Source organism: Aulonocara sp. 'chitande type north' Nkhata Bay, linkage group LG9 (genome assembly GCF_057382095.1).
Source record: "Aulonocara sp. 'chitande type north' Nkhata Bay isolate Kocher_YH1m ecotype deep benthic linkage group LG9, A_spYH_male_GT1.1, whole genome shotgun sequence".
Lineage (NCBI taxonomy): Eukaryota > Metazoa > Chordata > Actinopteri > Cichliformes > Cichlidae > Aulonocara > Aulonocara sp. 'chitande type north' Nkhata Bay.
The window spans coordinates 13,613,518-13,632,418 of NC_141352.1; the positions used below are offsets into that span (position 1 = coordinate 13,613,518).

An 18,901-nucleotide genomic window follows, 5' to 3' on the forward strand; every position below is an offset into this window, starting at 1 on the left:
TCACTTATGTCAAATAGCCTGGTGTGTCCAGGCCACATTGTTGACAAGGTTGAGTGTGGTCACCAGGCACTGCGAGGTCCACACACAGACGAGCAAAGGCACTTTAATTGTGGAGTAATTACACATACCATTGTAGGCAAGTGGGAGAGCAGGGAGCAGCAGTTCGAGCAGCAGCTCGAGCTGAGAACATTCCTCTGTTGTTTAGATTGGTTCTGTCTTTTGCTCTCCCCTTAGTCTCTCACTTAACTGTATCCCTGTTGGCTTCCCAGGTTTCAAAGGAGAAGACGATCCAAGCATAATCACTCAGATGTTAATAAAATCCTGCAGTATTAACTTTTTCTGTCCAGCCGTTTATAAAGACTGCTGTTCTGAAGCTGCTCTCTACCCAGTAAGGTGACAATACTGACACAGAGCTCCCCTAAACTGGTTGGGCACCATAGCTGAGATAGTTCTACAACTGTGCCACTTTAAGCAGTGGTATTTCTGCCACTTCACATGTTCTCATGTCATTTCTCTCTTACCAGGTTCAGAACTTCCTTCATCTACCTCAGTTGCCAAAATATTTTCTCTGGTTACAAGGCACGTGTGTTAAACTGGTGCAAGGCAGTGGTTTCACATATGAGTAATCAGGGTTTCCATTCATTAAATCTCTGGTACATCTGTGGTGTGAAGTGTTTTAACCAAAACCAGCCTTATACACTCCTGTTTGCTAATTTTCTCCTTAAAACCGCTATGACTAGTGCAGGGATGTCAAACTAATTTCACATCGTAGGACACTTACAGCCAACTTTGATCTCCAGTGGGCCAGACCAGTGAAACACCCCCTTTCTGTCAGTGCACAGAGGTTCAACTACAAATTTAATCTCTGACATATCTTAATATAACATAAATTGCTTCAATTAAGACAGCTAAAGATAAAGAAATCTGTCAGCATCACTCTTTGGGCTTAACTGTGAGAAATATTACCAAAGAAATTCTGGTATTTCATTGCCCATCCTGTCCTGTAATTATAACAAAGAAAGTTCTTATTAATTCACAGATTGGTTTTTTTTGTTTTTTTAATTGTGAAACCACTGTTAAAAACCAAATCCCCAAACTGACATTTCTATAGTAAATGGTGAAAAACCTGGTACTTTTCTGTCATTTAATTGCTTATCTTTTACCTTGGTGTTACTCCTAAATATACAGTTACAAATCCAAAAGTTTAGGCCCTCTTTTGCGTTTTCCAAAGACATCCAGTAAGCCGGATCAGAGTCTTTGCCAGGTGGATTCAGGCCTCTGGACACCCCTGGACTAGAGTGCTAAAACACACGGAAAATGCATCTGACACTGTATCTAATGCCTATAGAAGTTCGGGTTGAATGACAGCTGACAGCTCGGACTTTTAAAAAAAAAAAAAGTCAGATTCAGGTTTTGTCAAAATTTGGAGAGTGTGATCACTTTCCAAAGAGCTCCAGTGCTCCTGGTACACCTCCTGGGGTCACATGAGAATTGTGGAATCCATTCGGGAATGCCGTCTAACATTTGGTGGCCTTCTGAAACCCACTGTCACGGAGGAGCAGGGAGGACTCGGCGCAGACTGAAATCTCAGAAAAACAGGTTTATTTACACACTCCAGGTGCACTATATACAGGTGAAGGAGAAGGGGGCCAGGGTTCCCAGGGGTGCAGAGCGGGGTCGGGAAAAGCGTCCAGAGTCTCCAAACCAAACACGAGAAATCTGCATACAGAGAACAAGGGTTAGCACGGAACTTTCACGGACAGAGCTCAAAACTGGCTGAGGCTAAAGTAGCACTGACGAGCGTTATTCAATAGTCCAGCGGCGAGGTGCTCTCAGTCACTGCCTTAAGTAGCGGGAGCAAACAAGGTGAGGAGCCACAGGTGATTGCCTACAGGTGGTGGAGGCCGGGAGCTCACAATGAGCTCCGCCCAGGCAGCGAGCAGAGAGAGAGGAGAGAGAGAAAAGACAAAACATAACATGTAGCCACACAGGGCCAGCCGAGCAGGCACGGGGACCATGACACCCACATGCTCTGGGATGATATCACTGGGAAAGCTTAGAAGCTTTCATTGCTTCTAGGCAACCATGCAAACATAATCACTTAAGAGCTTCTGGAAATACTTGAGAAGAAAGAAAGCTAAAAGGAATAGCAATTTTCAGGCAGTATTACCCAGATAAGGTCTTAGCTGTTCCCTTTTTAAATTCTTTCTCATTCAGGACTGATGGATGCATTAGCTGGTACCAACAAAAGTTTTAAAAAGTCCATGAACTTAATTTAATGTAAAGTAAACCTGATATTTTAGATTCTTTAGTGTGCTTTTGGCCAGTTAGAGTGTCATACATAGGTGTTGTGGAATGCTAGGAAGCAGTGGAGAAAGTGGAGCACGCTGGGTGCACAAGTTCTCTTCCTGTTTATCCATTAAGGGGTCCACTCAGTGCCTGAGAGATAAGATAATCTAGGATCCATGAATGTCCTATGTCAGCATGGACTTTTTGTGTGTGCGTGCGTGTGTGTGTCAGAAAACTTTCCTTGACCTTAGTCTAAACCAGAGGACCATTTTCACTTCTATATTTATCATTTTCTAACCAAAAGAATACCTCGTGCATTCTGTCCTCAGCAAAATTCTGCATGACTTAGGTTTTATTATGGCTCTGGATCATTCCTGTTGTTGCTTCATGCAATCATTGTTATGAACTGTAACGAATGCAGAGAATCCTGCCAAGTAAAACTGTTTTTGTGTGATCGAGAACTGATGGCATCTTCTTGTGCCTCGTGATGTCTTCAGAGAGCTGCATGACTGGACATGTAGCTGAAGTTTACAAGTGGTGCACACAGCTTATGCAAACAGCAGCCTATAAGACATTTGCAGTTCCAGATATGTAGATCAAATAATAAAGATTATCTAGAAGTGGATTTACACAGAGAACTACGAGCAATATTTTGTCAGAGAGGAAAGAAGGACTCTTTGCCATTAAGCGCACACAAGAGGCGTTCACATTTCTTTCTACACCTGCATCCATGAGGTATGCCATGGGCTTTTTTATGGTTATGCAACTATATTGTTGCAATTAATAATGGAAATAAAAGCCACAATAGCTTTACTTCGCTGAGAAATATGCCTCAACAGGAATTTAACCTCCAGAAAACCTTCAGTGTTCTTTATCACTTTTCTATGCAAGATGGATCTGCTTGTGTAGTGGATTTGAGTGTGGATATTTACAGTGTCACACTATATGAGTGACAGGTATTCATGGTCAACCCTAACATAAATCCCTATATCTATATGACTTTATATAATAAGCTTGTTATTCACTAAACATCATTATATTCCTTTATTGTTCGGCCTAAATGTTTTTTAATATATGAACCATTTACCACGTTTAACATCCCCCCAAGTTTTTTTTTCTTCATAGAGACAAACTCTCAGTATTAGGAGTGAATGAGACTGCATGCATGCATGTTGTAAAATCATTAGATATCCTTATCAGCTGCCAAGGCTGAAATAATGCGCTCTCTCTTTTTCTTTTTATCCTTCACTCCCCTCTCTTTGTCAGAGGCTTGAACCATTTGATGAAAGGTCAAGTGTACTTTTCTGTAGTCTGTTAACACCTGCACATTAAACTCAGCTTGTGTGAGTGAGTGAGTGAGTGAGTGAGTGAGTGAATGAGAGAGAGAGAGAGAGAGAGAGACTCCCTCCCCTTGTTCCTTATCCACTTCTGCTTCCAGCTGTTGCTGCATTCCTATGCCCGTCGGAAAGCCGTCGGCCTTTTTTACGCGTGTGTGTGTGTGTGTGTTTGGAGTGTGTGCTTGTGTTTGTGATTGTGACAACCGGGATCAAAAGTCTTTCCTAGAGATCTGCACGTTGCCTGTGCTGTGCATGGAATGTATCTCCCGTCAAGACAGAAGCTGCGGCTACAGCAAAGGCAGAAATAAGCTAAAAACTCTATTTGGGGGAGTTTTGTGCAAACAGCATACCTCTCGATCTTGGATCAGTTTCGCAATTGCGTCCTTTCCTGCACAATGACAGAAGTGGCCATTCCCGCTTCAGTAATGGTGAGTGAGTTTTTGTACCTATAGGCTGTGGATTTAAAAAGTGGAAGAATGTATGTTAATTATCAAAATGTTTTCTTGTAAATTAGGTTTATTTTTGCTTTGCTTCACAGCGCTGCAATACTTTCAAAGTAAGCTGTAACGTTATCTGACTTCAATTGAGGATTTTGTTCGGCAAAATCAAACGCAGATTACCTTTTGGTTTGTTAGCGGGCAGGTACAACGTGAAAATGTAGGTGTACTTTTCGTGATTCCACCGACGATCCAACGTTGCTGCTGATGGCAGCTCTAACTGGAACATTGTAGAAATTTGAAATGATAAGATATCGTTTTGTAAGATTTTTTGCAAATATCAGTCCGCAGAGTACGCAGTGATATTGAAGCCCAACACGGGCTCTGAAGCCCTATGGCTACATAATGGCAAGGCCACAAATCAATCAATCAATCAATCTATCTATCTATCTATCTATCTATCTATCTATCTATCTATCTATCTATCTATCTATCTATCTATCTATCTATCTATCTATCTATCTATCTATCTATCTATCGTGATGCAAAAAAACCGGTGGATACAATTCTTCTGACATACTGTTGCCAACTGTAACGCTGAAAACATATTTTATATGATTGCTTTTTATTTCACTGGGTATCTGCCAGGTGGAAAAAGGAAAAGCAGAAGTCAGTGTGGAGAGCATAGAAGTGACCAATAGCTTAAGAAAAACAAAGATTTTTGGAAACTGTATGTAATGCTGATTTATGAAGGTAACTGCTTGAATTATATGTGCTGTATAGGCTCATATTACGTTTGGAGGCCACTGGTGGAACTTGGGGATTTTTCACCATTAATCTTTTTTCCTCATATCTGAATTCTTTAGTCTGCATTTTAATCTGTGTCTACCTGCCCCCCCCCCCCCCCCCCCCCCCATACCCCAATACACAAGCACACACACAGACACACACACACACACACATAGTTTGTTTCTTTTGTTATCTCGAACTCCATCTCCTCTTTTCTTTCCTTTTCCAGCAGTCACAGCTCATTTCACCATACAAGAAGATATGTGTGCTTTAGTAAACCCGTCCACTAGCTCACTGTCTCCCCTTGTCTCGCTGTCATATCCGGCCCTGTGGAAACCAAACATGAGTTGATCCCCTGCATGTGGCAGTTAAAGTAATCTGGGCTTTTCCACAGACACACACACCCTCACTAGAAATTCAACTTACATTTCCTCCAGCTTTGAGTCAGCTGCAAAAACAATGGACTTTTTTTCCTGTCATCTAGCACTTTGCTAAAAGACTGCAAAACTGCCAGTAGGGATGTGAGAGGGTTTGAGCGTGACAGATATTTGTGCTGTTTAACAAGCGGCTCACAGACACGTTTTAATCGGCTTTCAGCGGTTTTAACCAAAACAAATGCAAACACACAACAGCAATGCAAACCAAGGACAAGGGATGCACATTATTAAGCATACAGTATTTTGAAAAGCCATGTATATATGAATGCATGAGGGACATTTTAATCTGATTTAAAATGTTATTGAAGACATTACTGCAAACATACTGTTTACCAAGGACAAGGGAGGACGATAACCCTGAATTGCCCCATATGAAGGACACTGAGAGAGGGACTCCATATTAAATAGCATCTGTGATACAATGCTGGCTTTGTCAGGTGGGAGGAGGAGAGGGTCATGCTGGAATGTAAGGGGAGGGGATGGAGAAAGACAGAAGAGAGAAATATAACTAGGCAAAGCACTGAAAGCATTTTTAGACAAATACAACATAGCTGATGTTAAGTTGTGTAAGACTGAGACCACCCTCAGCTCCACTTTTTGGTCAAGTTTGTACCACAGATTGTAGTCATCACAAGCTGCCTATCTTTAAGGCCAACACTACCACAGAAGAAAAAGATGGCAAAAACAAATATATGCATTAAAATGATGAAAGAACCATCCTGATGGCGCACTTCTCCCACCATTTTTGAAGTTTTCAGCTAGAAAGCAAAAGCCTGTGAATTACCCCAAACTGCTTATTCATAGATGCAAATAATAATAATTTTTTTAATATCCCAACTGCCATTCATCAACTGAGCCAGAGGACCTGAGAAAAAAATGTAATGTTATGGTTCTCCCTATCTAAATTGCCCAAGCCAGTTCATGATGGCAATATGCTCACAATACTATGAAAACCATAACATTTGATTTGGCCTTTTCAAACAGACATATTGTGCACTAGCTTTTCCAACTAGTGCACTAAAGAGTTGTTCTAACATTGGAACATTTTTGAGAGCAGGACCTTTCCTGTGAATGTGGGTTTGAGAATGCTGTCTGCAGTAACATACAGCAGCTGTGATGAGGAAAGTAACTGAAAGAGAAGGAAATGCAAAAACCGTTTAAAGCAAATACAAAAAGAGGAAGAAGTTGACAGAGGAAAGCAAGGATGGGATGGAGAAAATAAAAATGACCCAGCTGCAACAGTCTGAGAATGCTGAGTCTTTCCACTTGGTTTTATGAGTCCTCTCTCTCTTCTACCTTCCACTGCTATCTTCTTTTTCATTACCCCACACTACCCTCTCATCTCCTTTTCTGTTTCCAGATGCAGGGCAAACAAAGCATTTCGGGGAGACTCAGCTGTTTTACAGATGGGATCAAAGACAAATTGTGTGTGCTTGTGCCTTTCTTCCATTTTGTGCACGCTATATTGTGCATTTGTGAGGTCAGTTCAGTCACTTTCCAATAGAAGGTTTATTTTAAATCTGGGATTAAAATTTTTATTAAAAAAGTAAGTGGGAGGATGTGTGCTTGGAATGTTTTCCTATGGGCAATATTTTCTCAGTGTTTCATATCATTGTGTAGAAATCTTCGACTTATACATTTACTGTATTAGACTTTCTTTGAGTCAGCTTGGTATGTATTTCTGTATTTCCCACATTAGATTCTGGCAGAAGACCTCCTATGCTTGAATCTGGTTTCAAGCATAGTACATCCCATTACTGAGTAGAGAACTTTATATCCATCCTTACGTGACTTTTTTTGTAGTTTGATAAACATGATAAACATTTATTTTTTTAAGTTATATTTGAAATGAGCAAGTCTTTGCCTTGACACCAAACATTATACAAATATGGGTGAAAATGTGATGTACTGTTAAGACAATCTAGGAGCAGAGACATGTATGCAACAAAGAATTAGGAAACAAACAAGGACACTTAAACACTGAGTGCTTGTTTAGTTTGAGTACAGTTTGGGAAATGTTGGTTAAGATTGTTTAACTAAGGATAAAGAACCATCATGCTTTTTTTTTTGCACGGCATTAGTTTTCATCCTCCATGCTCAGTTTTTACGGGACTCTGTCTCTGTACATATACGTATATCATTCAGTAATCCCATACTTTAGCTTTCACATCTTAATTCCCTGATAGCAAAGTGACTGCTGTTGGAATCAAACACCATGAAGATGAAAGCGCTGGAGTCTGGATACTCAGAATGGGGGTTGACACACTTCACTGCTCTGCTTTAACTAGAGTAAACATGGCCACAGACATGTCTTGACCCGCCTAAGCCAGAGCTCACCTGGTAAAAGAAGGTGAAGGCGGAAGGGGGCTTTGAAAACAAAAAGAACCACAGAAAGACAAAGAAGAGGAATGATGGGATAGAGTGAGCCATTTCTGAAAGAACAAGTCAAGGGAGAGTCAAGAAGGTGGGAATAGACTTCAAGGAGCGTGTGTAGGAATGCAAGGTACTGAGGCCTTCACACATAAAAGGGTCTTTGAAATGCACTTCTGCCTAATTTTCAGCAAGCTTCTGTGACCTTTATTCAGCTGATGTTGCCATCACACACTGAGTATTTGCTTTGTCTACAGCAAGGACAAAAATCGGTAGAATGTGGGCTGATACCTTGGTGCGATTGCAAAAAGAACTGGTGTGTGACTTTATTTGTAGATTTTTGTGTGTGGATAGGGGATGTAAGGGTGGCTGAACTGCTAGAATGTATGTGTGTGTGTGTGTGTGTGTGTGTGTGTGTGTGTGTGTGTGTGTGTGTGTGTGTGTGTGTGTGTGTGAGCAATGATGGTGTCCAAGCAGTAAAGGAAGTGATCTCAGGGCGGAAACTTAGCGCTGAATTAGAGGAAGTGCAGAGCTGACTTTGATTTGTGTTTCCCTTCATGGTGATTGGAGGAAAAGGCGAAAAGACAGGAGGAAAGAAGAAGGACAGGCAGGAAGAGGAGAAGCCAAGAAGGCCGCCTAGTATGGAAAACAGATTAAATGCAAAAGAGGCCTCGAGAGAAAGGAAGGAATCACTGAAATCATTAAAGCAATGACACATTAGGATTTGAAAGAGGAAGGGAGAAAAGGAAATGACAGGAGCAGGAAAATGACGTGGTTGTGATAGTTTCTTATATGCTGTAATCATCTCTGCATGGTGAGAAGCATTTAAGTCATCCACTGGTGTGTGTGTGCGTGCATGTTTGTGTTTTTGATTGTGTGTGTGGACACAAATACAGTAGTAGCAAGACTGTTTTCTTCTTCTTCTTCTCTGTTAAATTACAGAGTACTCCGTGGGCTGTTTTTGGCACACGATCTGAGTGTGTTTCCTCAAACATACACATTCACATATTTTGGGCATTTTTTGATTTAGTTTTCTTTTATCTCCACTTCACAGTTTGTCATAGCGTTCCTTTATTTTTCTTGTACTTTACCTCGTTTTTTTTCCATTGCATCACACATATTCCCACCATTAGGGAATGCTTGGACTTCAACATTGAGTCCATACAAAATAAGAACAGTCAAAATTAAACCACTCTCACAGTCACTGCAGTTTTGCTGTGAGATAGATGCTTGAGGAAATATGCCCAAATACAAAGTTTATCACCCTGGGAGCATAGCTGAGCTCAATCTGCCTGTTAGATTAGGAGATGCCTTGCTTATGACATAATTTGAACTGTGCCATACTGTTTGATAAATGCTGAACAGGACTTAGAAAATGGTAAGAAGTGGGTTTTGTGTGAAGGAAGACATTGCAGCTTCAATTACATATATATTATATTTTAATGGAGCACATTCTGAATATTTCTCATCAGCATGCTTATTTGCATGTTAAAATTTTTTGGTGACAATAAAAATTTCAGGTGATATAAAATTAAGAAGAATTATTCACTGGCCACCATGAATATCCACCCAAGTCATGGTCAGGATTTAAAGTCATGCAACCTGGGTAAATGATGTGCACTTGCTTTGTCACTGCCATGGCCGTGCACAAGCACAAGCTTTGCTGTGTATTTACTTTAAGTAGTATACTGCTCATAGCATGCACAGAGAAACTCAGTTACCTTATTAGTTACTCTGTATCTCTCTTTATCCAGACACATTCATTGCAGCAGAGTGATGGCAGACTTTAACAGTTTGTGGGAAGTCTGCTTTCATGAAACATTTCTCTCATTTCTCCCCACTGCGAAAAAAAAAACTATTTTCCTCTCATTTTCTACTTGGAACATTTTCAGAATCAGAGTTCATTTCACGTGGCAGCTGGGTAAGCTGTGGGCAGTTTTTTCCCCTTCTTTTCATTTTTTTCTTTTCTTTTTTTGTGTGGTTTCTTTATTTGAGTGTTTCTATGTTTGATCATTCCACGCAGGTCATTCCCAAGTTTTGTCATAATTGTGTACACTGCTACATGTCTGGATTGTTTTTGTTTACATTTATGTGTCTGCCTGAATGTGTACACAGGAATCGGAGATGATGTTTCAACCAGAGTCCGATCAGATCTCTCCAGGTGAACCTAAGGTCAGAATACACACAGACACAGGAAAACACATATGCACACATTCACAAGTTTTATGTGGTTTTTGAACAAATCCAGCATGAACACAGTCGCACAATGGCACATTCATTTTAGTCTTATGACTATAAAGTGTGTTTTTAAAATGACCTTTGCACTGACTCTTGCTTGTAGTCTCCGCCCCTGGACCTGATCGACACAGGGAAAGGACTAAAAGTCCAGACAGCAACTCCTCATCTGGTTAGCCTGGGCAGTGGGAGACTGAGTGTGGCTATTACTGTTCTGCCACTGAAAGAGGGTAACGCACACAAAAAACCCCAGACACAATTTACAGTAAATACACAAACTCAGCATGGGCAGGTTATTAAGTCAGTAGCCACAATTTTTCACATTCATTCCTAATGTAGCACATCCTCACAGCTTCAAATGTTAATTCAACTTAATTTTATTTATATAGCTTTGAATCAAAGCAACAGATATCTCAAGGTGTTTTGTATCAGATGTCCCTATAAGCAAGCACGTGGTGGACAGTGGGAAAGAAAAAATCCCTTTTAACAGGAAGAAACCTCCAGCAGAACCACCTTCAGGGAGGGCTGTCTGTCCGTCATGACCGGTTGAGGATGAGGGCATGGAGACAGGACAAAGGACACACAAGGACACACTGTGGAAGACAGCCAGAGATTAATATTGACTAATGATTACGCAGAAGAATAAAATGGAAAGGGGGTTACTCCCACTAGGTTTATATCTGGGACTCTCCACCATTTGACCTTAGAACTGAAGAAGCTTCTCGGATGAGAGGTGAAACGTCTTCAAGCAACTTAAAGAAGTCCAGACGCTTTTCTTTGCAAGCTCCTTTGACTACGATGACCTGGATGACTGAGAACCTTCACAGACAAAATGGAAAGCCCTTTATTGTCATTATACATGTACAACAAAATTGTGGGTGCTCCACATCAACTGTGCCAGAAAAAAAATATAAATAAAATATAAGTAGTAGACAGCAGGAATCAACAGCAAAAAGAAGAAATATATACAAACCAAGAGAAATATATACAAAAATAAGAGAAAGGCACACATTAGAGAAGTAAAAGAGAGTTTAAAAAAAGGTGAGTGAAGAAGAAACACTCAATACAATTATGGGAAGCCCCTAGCAGCTTAGACCTATTGCAGCACTAAGGAGAGGTTTGGGATCACCTGATCCAGCCTATATGCTAAGCTTTACAAAGAAAAGTTTTAAGCCTAATCTTAAAAGTAGACCGGGTGTCTGTCTCCTTAATCCAAACTGGGACCTGGTCCCATCGAAGAGGGGCCTGTTCGGGTTGCTGTAGCCCTGTTTTTTCCGGTCTGCATGTCAAGTATCCTTGGGCAAGATACTAACCCCAAGTTGCTCTCCGATGCATCCATTGCAGTGTGAATGTAGTTAGACAGCACAAAGTATAGAGAAAGGGCTTGTGTGACTGGGTGAATGTGGCATGTTGTATAGAGCGCTTTGAGTACTCTGGGAGAGTAGAAAAGCGCTATATTTGAAAGCTGAAGGGTCTGCCTCCCTTCTAGGAACAGCATGTAAACCTGCAGTCTGAGAGCAAAATGCTCTGTTATGAGGGTCAATATGGCACATTCAGATCTTTAAGATGAGATGGGTCGTGATTATTCAAGACCCTGCTTGTGAGAGAAAGGATTTTGAATTTGATTCTGAATTTAGCAGAGAGCTAATGAAGAGAAGCCGCTATGGGAGAAATATGCCCTCTCTTTCTAGTCCCTGTCAGCACTCTTTGCCCTACCTTTGCCCACCTTTTCCCACTCTTTTTCTCCCAAATATTGGCCCTTTTCCCAGGACAAGTCACTTCATTTCTGTGGTTACTGCAGAAGTGAGTTGGGGGGTGATGCTGTGGAAAAGTGATACTGTGTCAAACATTGAGCCAGTGCATATTTATACAAGTTATTCAATCCAATTCCATGGTTACTGTTGCTTATTAACATTCATTCATTGTCATGTGTTGGTTAAGGCACAGCCTGAACCCACAGTTAGCCATGAAAAAATGAAGAGAATGCTTTGGCAACAGAGTACAACCCAAACAACAGTAACACAAATGACACACATCGCGTGGTTTCATGACTCTGTTTCATGCAGCAGAGCAAGCGCACTTGCTTTATTAAATCCAGAGATTTTATTTGGAATGTTCACTGCTATTTATATCAGGCCAGTATACAGTTTTTTCCATAACAAACAACTGACTACAATTAATAAAACACACTATATTAGTTCCTGTACTGTAAGGGTGGAGTATTATAGTTATTCATACTTCCTCTACTATCAGCTATCCGCAGGTTTCTAGAATTTCTCACCCTCTAACACACACACACGCACACGCACACACACACATCAATTCAGCAAGCCACAGGTTTCACAGCTTCATTACTCATTCAGGTAGAATTATAAATCAAAGTGAAGTGAGAGGCACACGTGTACTAGTGATTATTATTTATTAGCCCGAAGACAGGACACTGAATACTAATACAAACTGACAGGCATTATATTAAAAGCTTTAAAAGACACCAAATATCTGCCCTTACAAGCATTACAGTGATAACTCTCATTCATAAACTTCTTGCATAGATCACAAGGCTCTGATTATACCCCAGTGAGCCAGAGAAGTCTTTTTACTTGTCTTGTCTTCTCTTTGCAATGAGAACAGTGCACACTGCATTTTATATGAATGGATTTGACACTTAACCCTTAGTCGGGGTTAATGCAGAAATAAACTTACAAACAGTACAAGGGCAGACCTTGACGTCAGAGTCAGCTTTGTGACATTTCCACTTCATCATCGCTGCCCACTGCTTTGACACACACTTTGAAGAATGCTAAGAATGTGAATAAGACCTTTTAGGAAAACTGAGTTTGTACTCCACAATGTGTCTGCATGATAACAGCATTAGATATAAGACCCTTTAATTATGACTCACACCACCTATATAGACATGATAAGTCTAATTCTATCCCCTATATTTATATATTCTACTGATTGCAAAAAAATGTGTTTCTTTATGTTTCAGGGGTAACACGCATAGGCACAGAAGATGCTCCAATTCCTCAGGATATTACCATTCAAGGACCTGGCATCGAGGCAGAGCATTGTCTAATCATCAATGAAGGTCTGTGTTGGTTCACTTTCTCTGAAATGACGTCATAATTTTGGCAGGCCCCAGAATAAACACAGCTCTATTGTCTTTTCCACACTGGCAAGAGTGCTTACATCTTTACAGCATGTCGTGGGAAAGGGGAAATGACTCCTCCTTTCATTAGCAAGCTTTTAATCTTTGTTTTTGAATCCTAAAATATTACTTCAAGTAAAATCCACTGAAAGCAAATCTGTGATTATATTTGGCATTTAGAAGATCTGCTCAATACCATCCCAAGTGCAATCATTGTTATTTTGTTTTTAGAAGATTATTCTGACAAAACAGCAGCGGAAGAATAATAAACTTTCTCAATCCTCTAAAGCCTAAAATTCTAATAATGTAAGAAAAGAAATATACTGTTTAAAATGAATATAAGACTGAGAAAGCCATCGAGCTGGATACCTGTTGGGCTTTTTATAGAATAGCTGTGAGGAGAAGGGAGGAACTGGATTATTAATTACGCTGTTGTTTTTGTTCTTGTGTGAAGCTTTGTTTTAATTACAGTAAATCTGAATAGTGAGTACCTTTTATTAACAGGGGATATTGCATGCTTTCAGAGGATGCCGTGTAGGAGCGGGATGATTAAGGCAGTTATCTCATGTCGGAGTGTAATGTTGGAGTGAATGGTAGTTCACTGTTACTCATTTCCCCTGACTATCTCCTCATTATCAACAGGAGGGGTGGTGACCCTGGACCCCTGTGGCCACCTCTGCAGTCTTGATGGAGTCCAGGTCACTGTACCAACACCACTCACTCAGGGTAAACTCTACACGCACACATGCGCACAGTGTAGGTCAGCCTGCTCTCAGGAAAAGCCTGTATACTGCACATTGGTATCAGCATACATGAGGATACAGGCCTTTTCACATACACACACTTTGAGATATTGCCATCTACTGGTCCTTATTAGTACTGGAGTTAATTGAAAGTTGACTTCATTGCTGACTGAGATACTTAGTATTTCATAACTGGTGTGCAACAGAGAGACAGTGGTTAGTTTTCTGGGGGGGGGGGGGGGGGGGGGGGGGTTCTTTTATGGATTGGTTAACTCACATTCCAGTCTATCTGTGTGACTCATATGGGCACAGTTGAGTTTCTTCATGCAAACAACAGGTTGTGCAATATGTTTGTGTCCATGTACATCTACACACATGTAGTCATGTGAGTGTATTGATGCATTTCGGTATGTTTGTGTGTGTGTCTGTGTGTGTATCTTTGGGTAATTCGTAGTGGTTTGGAACAGCTAGCTCCTACAATGAGTCACAGCTTCCAGCATCTGCAGAGCATGCAAACCCTTTGGATTGTTATTGGAGACTGCAGAATGTTCTCAAAAAAAGAAAAGAAAAAAAGAAAGTGTAGTCACCCAAAGTTAAATGGATCTCTCTTCTTATCTTGTTCTTCATGCCCGCCTACGTAGACGTGTCTATATTTTGTCTGCGAGTATCTTAATCTGTCTATCTCTGGCCTTTCTTCCCTCTATTCTTTTCACTTCTCTGAATTGCTCCGTCATTTATTCAGTCACAGTATGCTCTCCCATTTTCTCCACAGCTTTGTCCTTCTTTCACCTTTCCCTGTCCTACTTAAAATGACAAGCAGCACACTCACTTGTCTGTCCTTTCTGTTTACAGTTTTCTCCTTTTTCTTGTGCCCTGGAAAAGGCCTGGACGGTTTAAGTTAAACATTGACAGGCCTATTTAACTTCCCGCTGTGCCTGGCTGACTCAAATATTGACATCATCTTGGTGGGTCCACACACAAGGCTGAGGCACAGCAAAATAGCAGGGGTGGGGAAAAGAGACTAAAAAAACAAGACAGGGTTAAAAAGTCAGAAGAGTACGCGTAGGAAAACGATAGTAAAAAAGGAAAAAGATTGAGAGCATCTTTTATCCACTGGCCTCAGTTGCTCTGGGTTGAGTTGGTCGAACCACATACACAGACACTCATGCACACTAGTCTGGAGATGATTAGCTGTGTTTAGGAAATGATCTGTTCTGTATTTTGGAATTCAGAGCTTGATCTGGAATCACATCAGCTGGAGGACACTTGTAGAGTAGCAATATGTTTATTCAACAGAGGTGGAAACGACAAAGGAAATCATTGTTGAGGAAGAAAGCCGCTGACAAACAAACTCCACAAGTACATTGTTAGTTTATTAATAAGATCTGTTAACTGGAACATTACTGCTTTAGATCTGCTCCGTGTTTTTTTATTTTCCATTTGTCCAAGATTTCCACGTTGTTAGTTTTTCAGTTCACATTTCAGTGGATTTGTAGTCATAAAACTAAGTCTCTCAACATTTACACTGGAAGGGAGCAGATGCAAATCTATGCTGCTGCACAAAACACAGGATGCTCTAATATCTGCTCTCTTGTTTTATCTTATTTTACTGTGTGCACAGGATGATCGCAGGATAAAGGGCAAAGTAGCTGTCCACGGGTTCGTGTCATGGTAGAAATGCTTGCAAATGAAGCATCTAAGCAAAACAGACTAACAACCTTTAACCCAGACAGGAAAGCACAGTCCTCCCTCTTATTGTATTTTTTTCTTATTTACTTTTTGACGTTATCTTTCTCAGTCAATACCTTCCACTTGCATACTGCATACCGTTTCTATGCTGTTTTATCATGAAGTCTAAGCAGTCACTTCTTCATTTTAGACTCAGTAAGTCCGACTCTACACACTATACCTGCTTTAAGGATAAACCAGCGGAGTGATTTTCATAGCAAAGAGCTGTTGAAGAGGTAGGTAGACAAAGAAAGCTTTAGAGGTGGGGGTGGAGGGGGGTGTCTACTAAAGACCTCATTGCCGAATTGTCTTTGAACTAACCGACTACACACAGGGGTCGTGGCGGGTAATGCTGTTACATTAAGCTGGTCTTTAGTCACGTGCACTCATCAGTTTGCTCTTTACAGTGTCACTTCGGTGTAAGAAACCATCACTCGTTATATTTACCGTGTTATAACTTATTCCCTGTGGTTATTTATTGACCTGTCCTTATCCTCCTCCCCCTTTTTTTACCGACATTTGGTACAGTCCCGGGTTCTCGTGGATGGTAAATCAGTGAACTAACTTTCTTCCACACTGAGTCAAGAGGAGGCGGAACATCACGGAGGAGGGAGGCAGCACAGAGGCGGACAGTGGTGCTGATATATAATCTGTCTGTATCTGTTTTACCTGTGAGGGAGAAGTTTTTGTAGTTCTTGTCATGATAAGACGCTGAAGGAAAACAAATAGCTCGAAAAGGTTTGTAACGGATTTTATTTGCTTTAGAAGTAAAGTAACGTTGTAATTTACTCAGCCTTTGTGTTAGCAAACCTCTGCTTTACTGAACTTTATCCATCTGAAGCACTTTGTGTTACACAATGTTTCAGAAACTGTTGTAAGAGTTGGGAAATATTTTAGAATGAAAAACACACGTCGAGCTTTAAACTATGACGTAGGTTGTTTCTCTGTATATCTAGCCTATTTAATGTGAGGATGAGAAACGCAATTCATAGCTTATATTCCACTTTCACTTATAATATCATCATACTGCTTGGGCATCTGTTTGTTTATGTATGTGCTAAGGGAAATACCTCTTTACTCTGAAGCATATGCAGCATGCTCTTTGGACTGAATGACCAGTGATCCCGGCGTTAAAGTTATCAATCGATTTGTGTACTGGCTTATTTACAGAAAGCACACTAGTGAGCACTTGTGCCAGCCAGGGTAAACAGCATTTGCTCAGCAGCTTGATATAAAGGTAAAAAGTCCTTCTGATTGGTTAAAATGATTCAATTCAATTTGATTTTTTTAGTCTAAAGGTCAATAGTATTCACACTGTTACTGAACTGTTACCTGATGTGCTGATCTTTGCTTGTTGCTTGCTGGAAATGGCGAAACACTGTAATTATTGCACGGGTCAGTAAATCACGTGCATCATTATTACAGCAGGTTAGAGGTGTGATTCACCCGTGTTGCTCACTTGGTGGTTCGTTTTCTTATTTTTAGCCAGATTCTGGCAGTGTTCCATCACAGCTTCTTGTCTGCATCTTTTTAATGTAAATGAACTTTGTGTGCCTGTCTCGTGGTTATAAGTTAGCTGGTGAGTTCACGTGCATGTGCCAGTGCAGATGTAATGTAGCTCATGGATAGAAAGGCAGACTCAGTGGTCAGGATACCTGACACCTGAAAATAAAACCTCCCTCTTTGTCACGGATGTTATTATCCTCACAAATCTTTCTGCCTGCCCACCCCCAGAACATTTGGATTTTGCTTTTTCCAGTTTTACACCGTAAAATGGATGAAATGTATCTTTTTTTGTTCGCTTTATTCTTTTCTTTAAATACTTGGTGAGAAATACAGTTAAGTAGAGGGCTGTTAAGAGGTTATTCACAGGTCTGCATTCTTTGCTTGAGGGAAGTTGATTATTTGTTAATAAGATTTGAGATAGAGCAGACAGAAGGCAATCCTGAGTTTGTGAGGAGACAAATTAGGCCTGTGAGTGTGAGCATGTGAGAGACGGAATGACTAATCTGCTCTGACTCTCCTGAGAAACACCAGTCTGTCTTTTCATGGTGTTACCACTATGCCCTTGTGCCTGGGAGAGGGTTAATTTGTGGTTTTGAGGACAATTTCCTCTCCCACTGGGACCTGTTTGTGTGTGTATTCATTTCATGAGTGAATACATTCAGCCTGAGATTTAATGTCAACACCGTGCATATTCTAGGGATCATAGCCAAGATAGCATTTGTCTAATATCTTTCAAATTTGGGGATAGTTTTAGTTGACCTTGCATCACCATTGTTGGGTATGATTGCCATGGATGTCACACCTGATCAAGTAGCAGGTAGCTGGGTTTCATGTGTTTGCACCTTTGAAATTGGTTTATTTTTCCTTGTAGCCTAATGGTCTCAAATTGGCAATTCCGCCTCTGATGTTAACCAAACAGAGAAGCAGATTTAAGTTTCTCCTCCCATAACATTGTGGCGAGAGAGCGCAGATCTACATGGGGACAGAAATTGGCTCCAGGCGTACAGCTCAGGCTCCATCTGCGTCCTCAAAGACTCTGAGGTCTGACTTTGTAGATTGCAAACTTTAAATTATCCCATAAATGTATATACAGGCTAATTTCAGCTTTTGTTGTTGCTGGAAAGGGTCTGCTCATATGTGTGTGTGCGGGGAAGAGTGCATGCATTGGGGGGAAGGGGGGGGGGCAAACTTAATTTGCTGGTAAGCAAGTGAACACGTGAATGAGATTAGAGCAGTTTTTGTTGTGGATGGTGTCTCTGTCGATAGTGCACCCCCCCCACCGAAGTTATTAAAGACAGCAGACTTGTATCACAGATAAATTTAGATGTGAAATTTTTTTTCACATGGAGTTTGTTTTCCCTTGTTGTGTAGACTCGTATCTTCATAGCTATTTGTTTATGCTGGGGGTCGAAATGAGGAGAGAATAATTAAGAGTTACTTGCTAGCTAAGGACATGAGAGGAAATTAGAAAGACAGGAGGGTCGGGGCTTGTTAACAAATCAAGACGTCACACGTTACCATACACTTTAAAAGTGGCTATTGAGGGTAGGAAATTAGATTTTTACAAGCGCTGACTGCTGTGTGTGTGTGTGTGTGTTTGTTTGTGAGCCCATGTCTGTGTTTGCCGTTACGCTAAATACTGAGAGGTACTGGGATTCATTAGGCAGACCCTGTTACAAGGCATGTTCCAACACACACAGATAGATAGACGTTTTGAAGATTTACACCTTTACTCACGTCTGGCAAGGAGAAGCGCTTATTATTAGCTCTTACTCATACTCGCTGACACAGTGTGTGTGTGTTGCTCTCAGTCTCTTCACGGAGGCCCTACATCTTTTATCGGTCATGATCCCACTTCCTCACAGGTTGTGGCCAAACC

General features: G+C 40.8%; 1 protein-coding gene across 6 annotated transcripts in view; it reads left to right on the forward strand.

Annotated features, from left to right (window-relative positions):
- Positions 1–3,759: 3,759 nt before the first annotated feature.
- Positions 3,760–18,901, forward strand: part of phldb2b (pleckstrin homology-like domain, family B, member 2b) — a 37,628-nt gene continuing 22,486 nt past the window's right edge. For 3 of the 6 annotated variants that reach the window (XM_086305961.1, XM_086305963.1, XM_086305962.1), the window contains exons 1-5: positions 3,761–4,054; positions 9,775–9,831; positions 10,001–10,124; positions 12,887–12,985; positions 13,688–13,771. In XM_086305961.1, the coding sequence (XP_086162087.1) occupies positions 4,022–4,054; positions 9,775–9,831; positions 10,001–10,124; positions 12,887–12,985; positions 13,688–13,771 (397 nt within the window). In that variant the 5' untranslated portion in view covers positions 3,761–4,021. Of the gene's footprint in view, positions 4,055–9,774; positions 9,832–10,000; positions 10,125–12,886; positions 12,986–13,687; positions 13,772–16,105; positions 16,255–18,901 lie in introns of those variants that run through there. The other 3 variants (XM_086305965.1, XM_086305966.1, XM_086305964.1) reach the window with 2 other exon arrangements.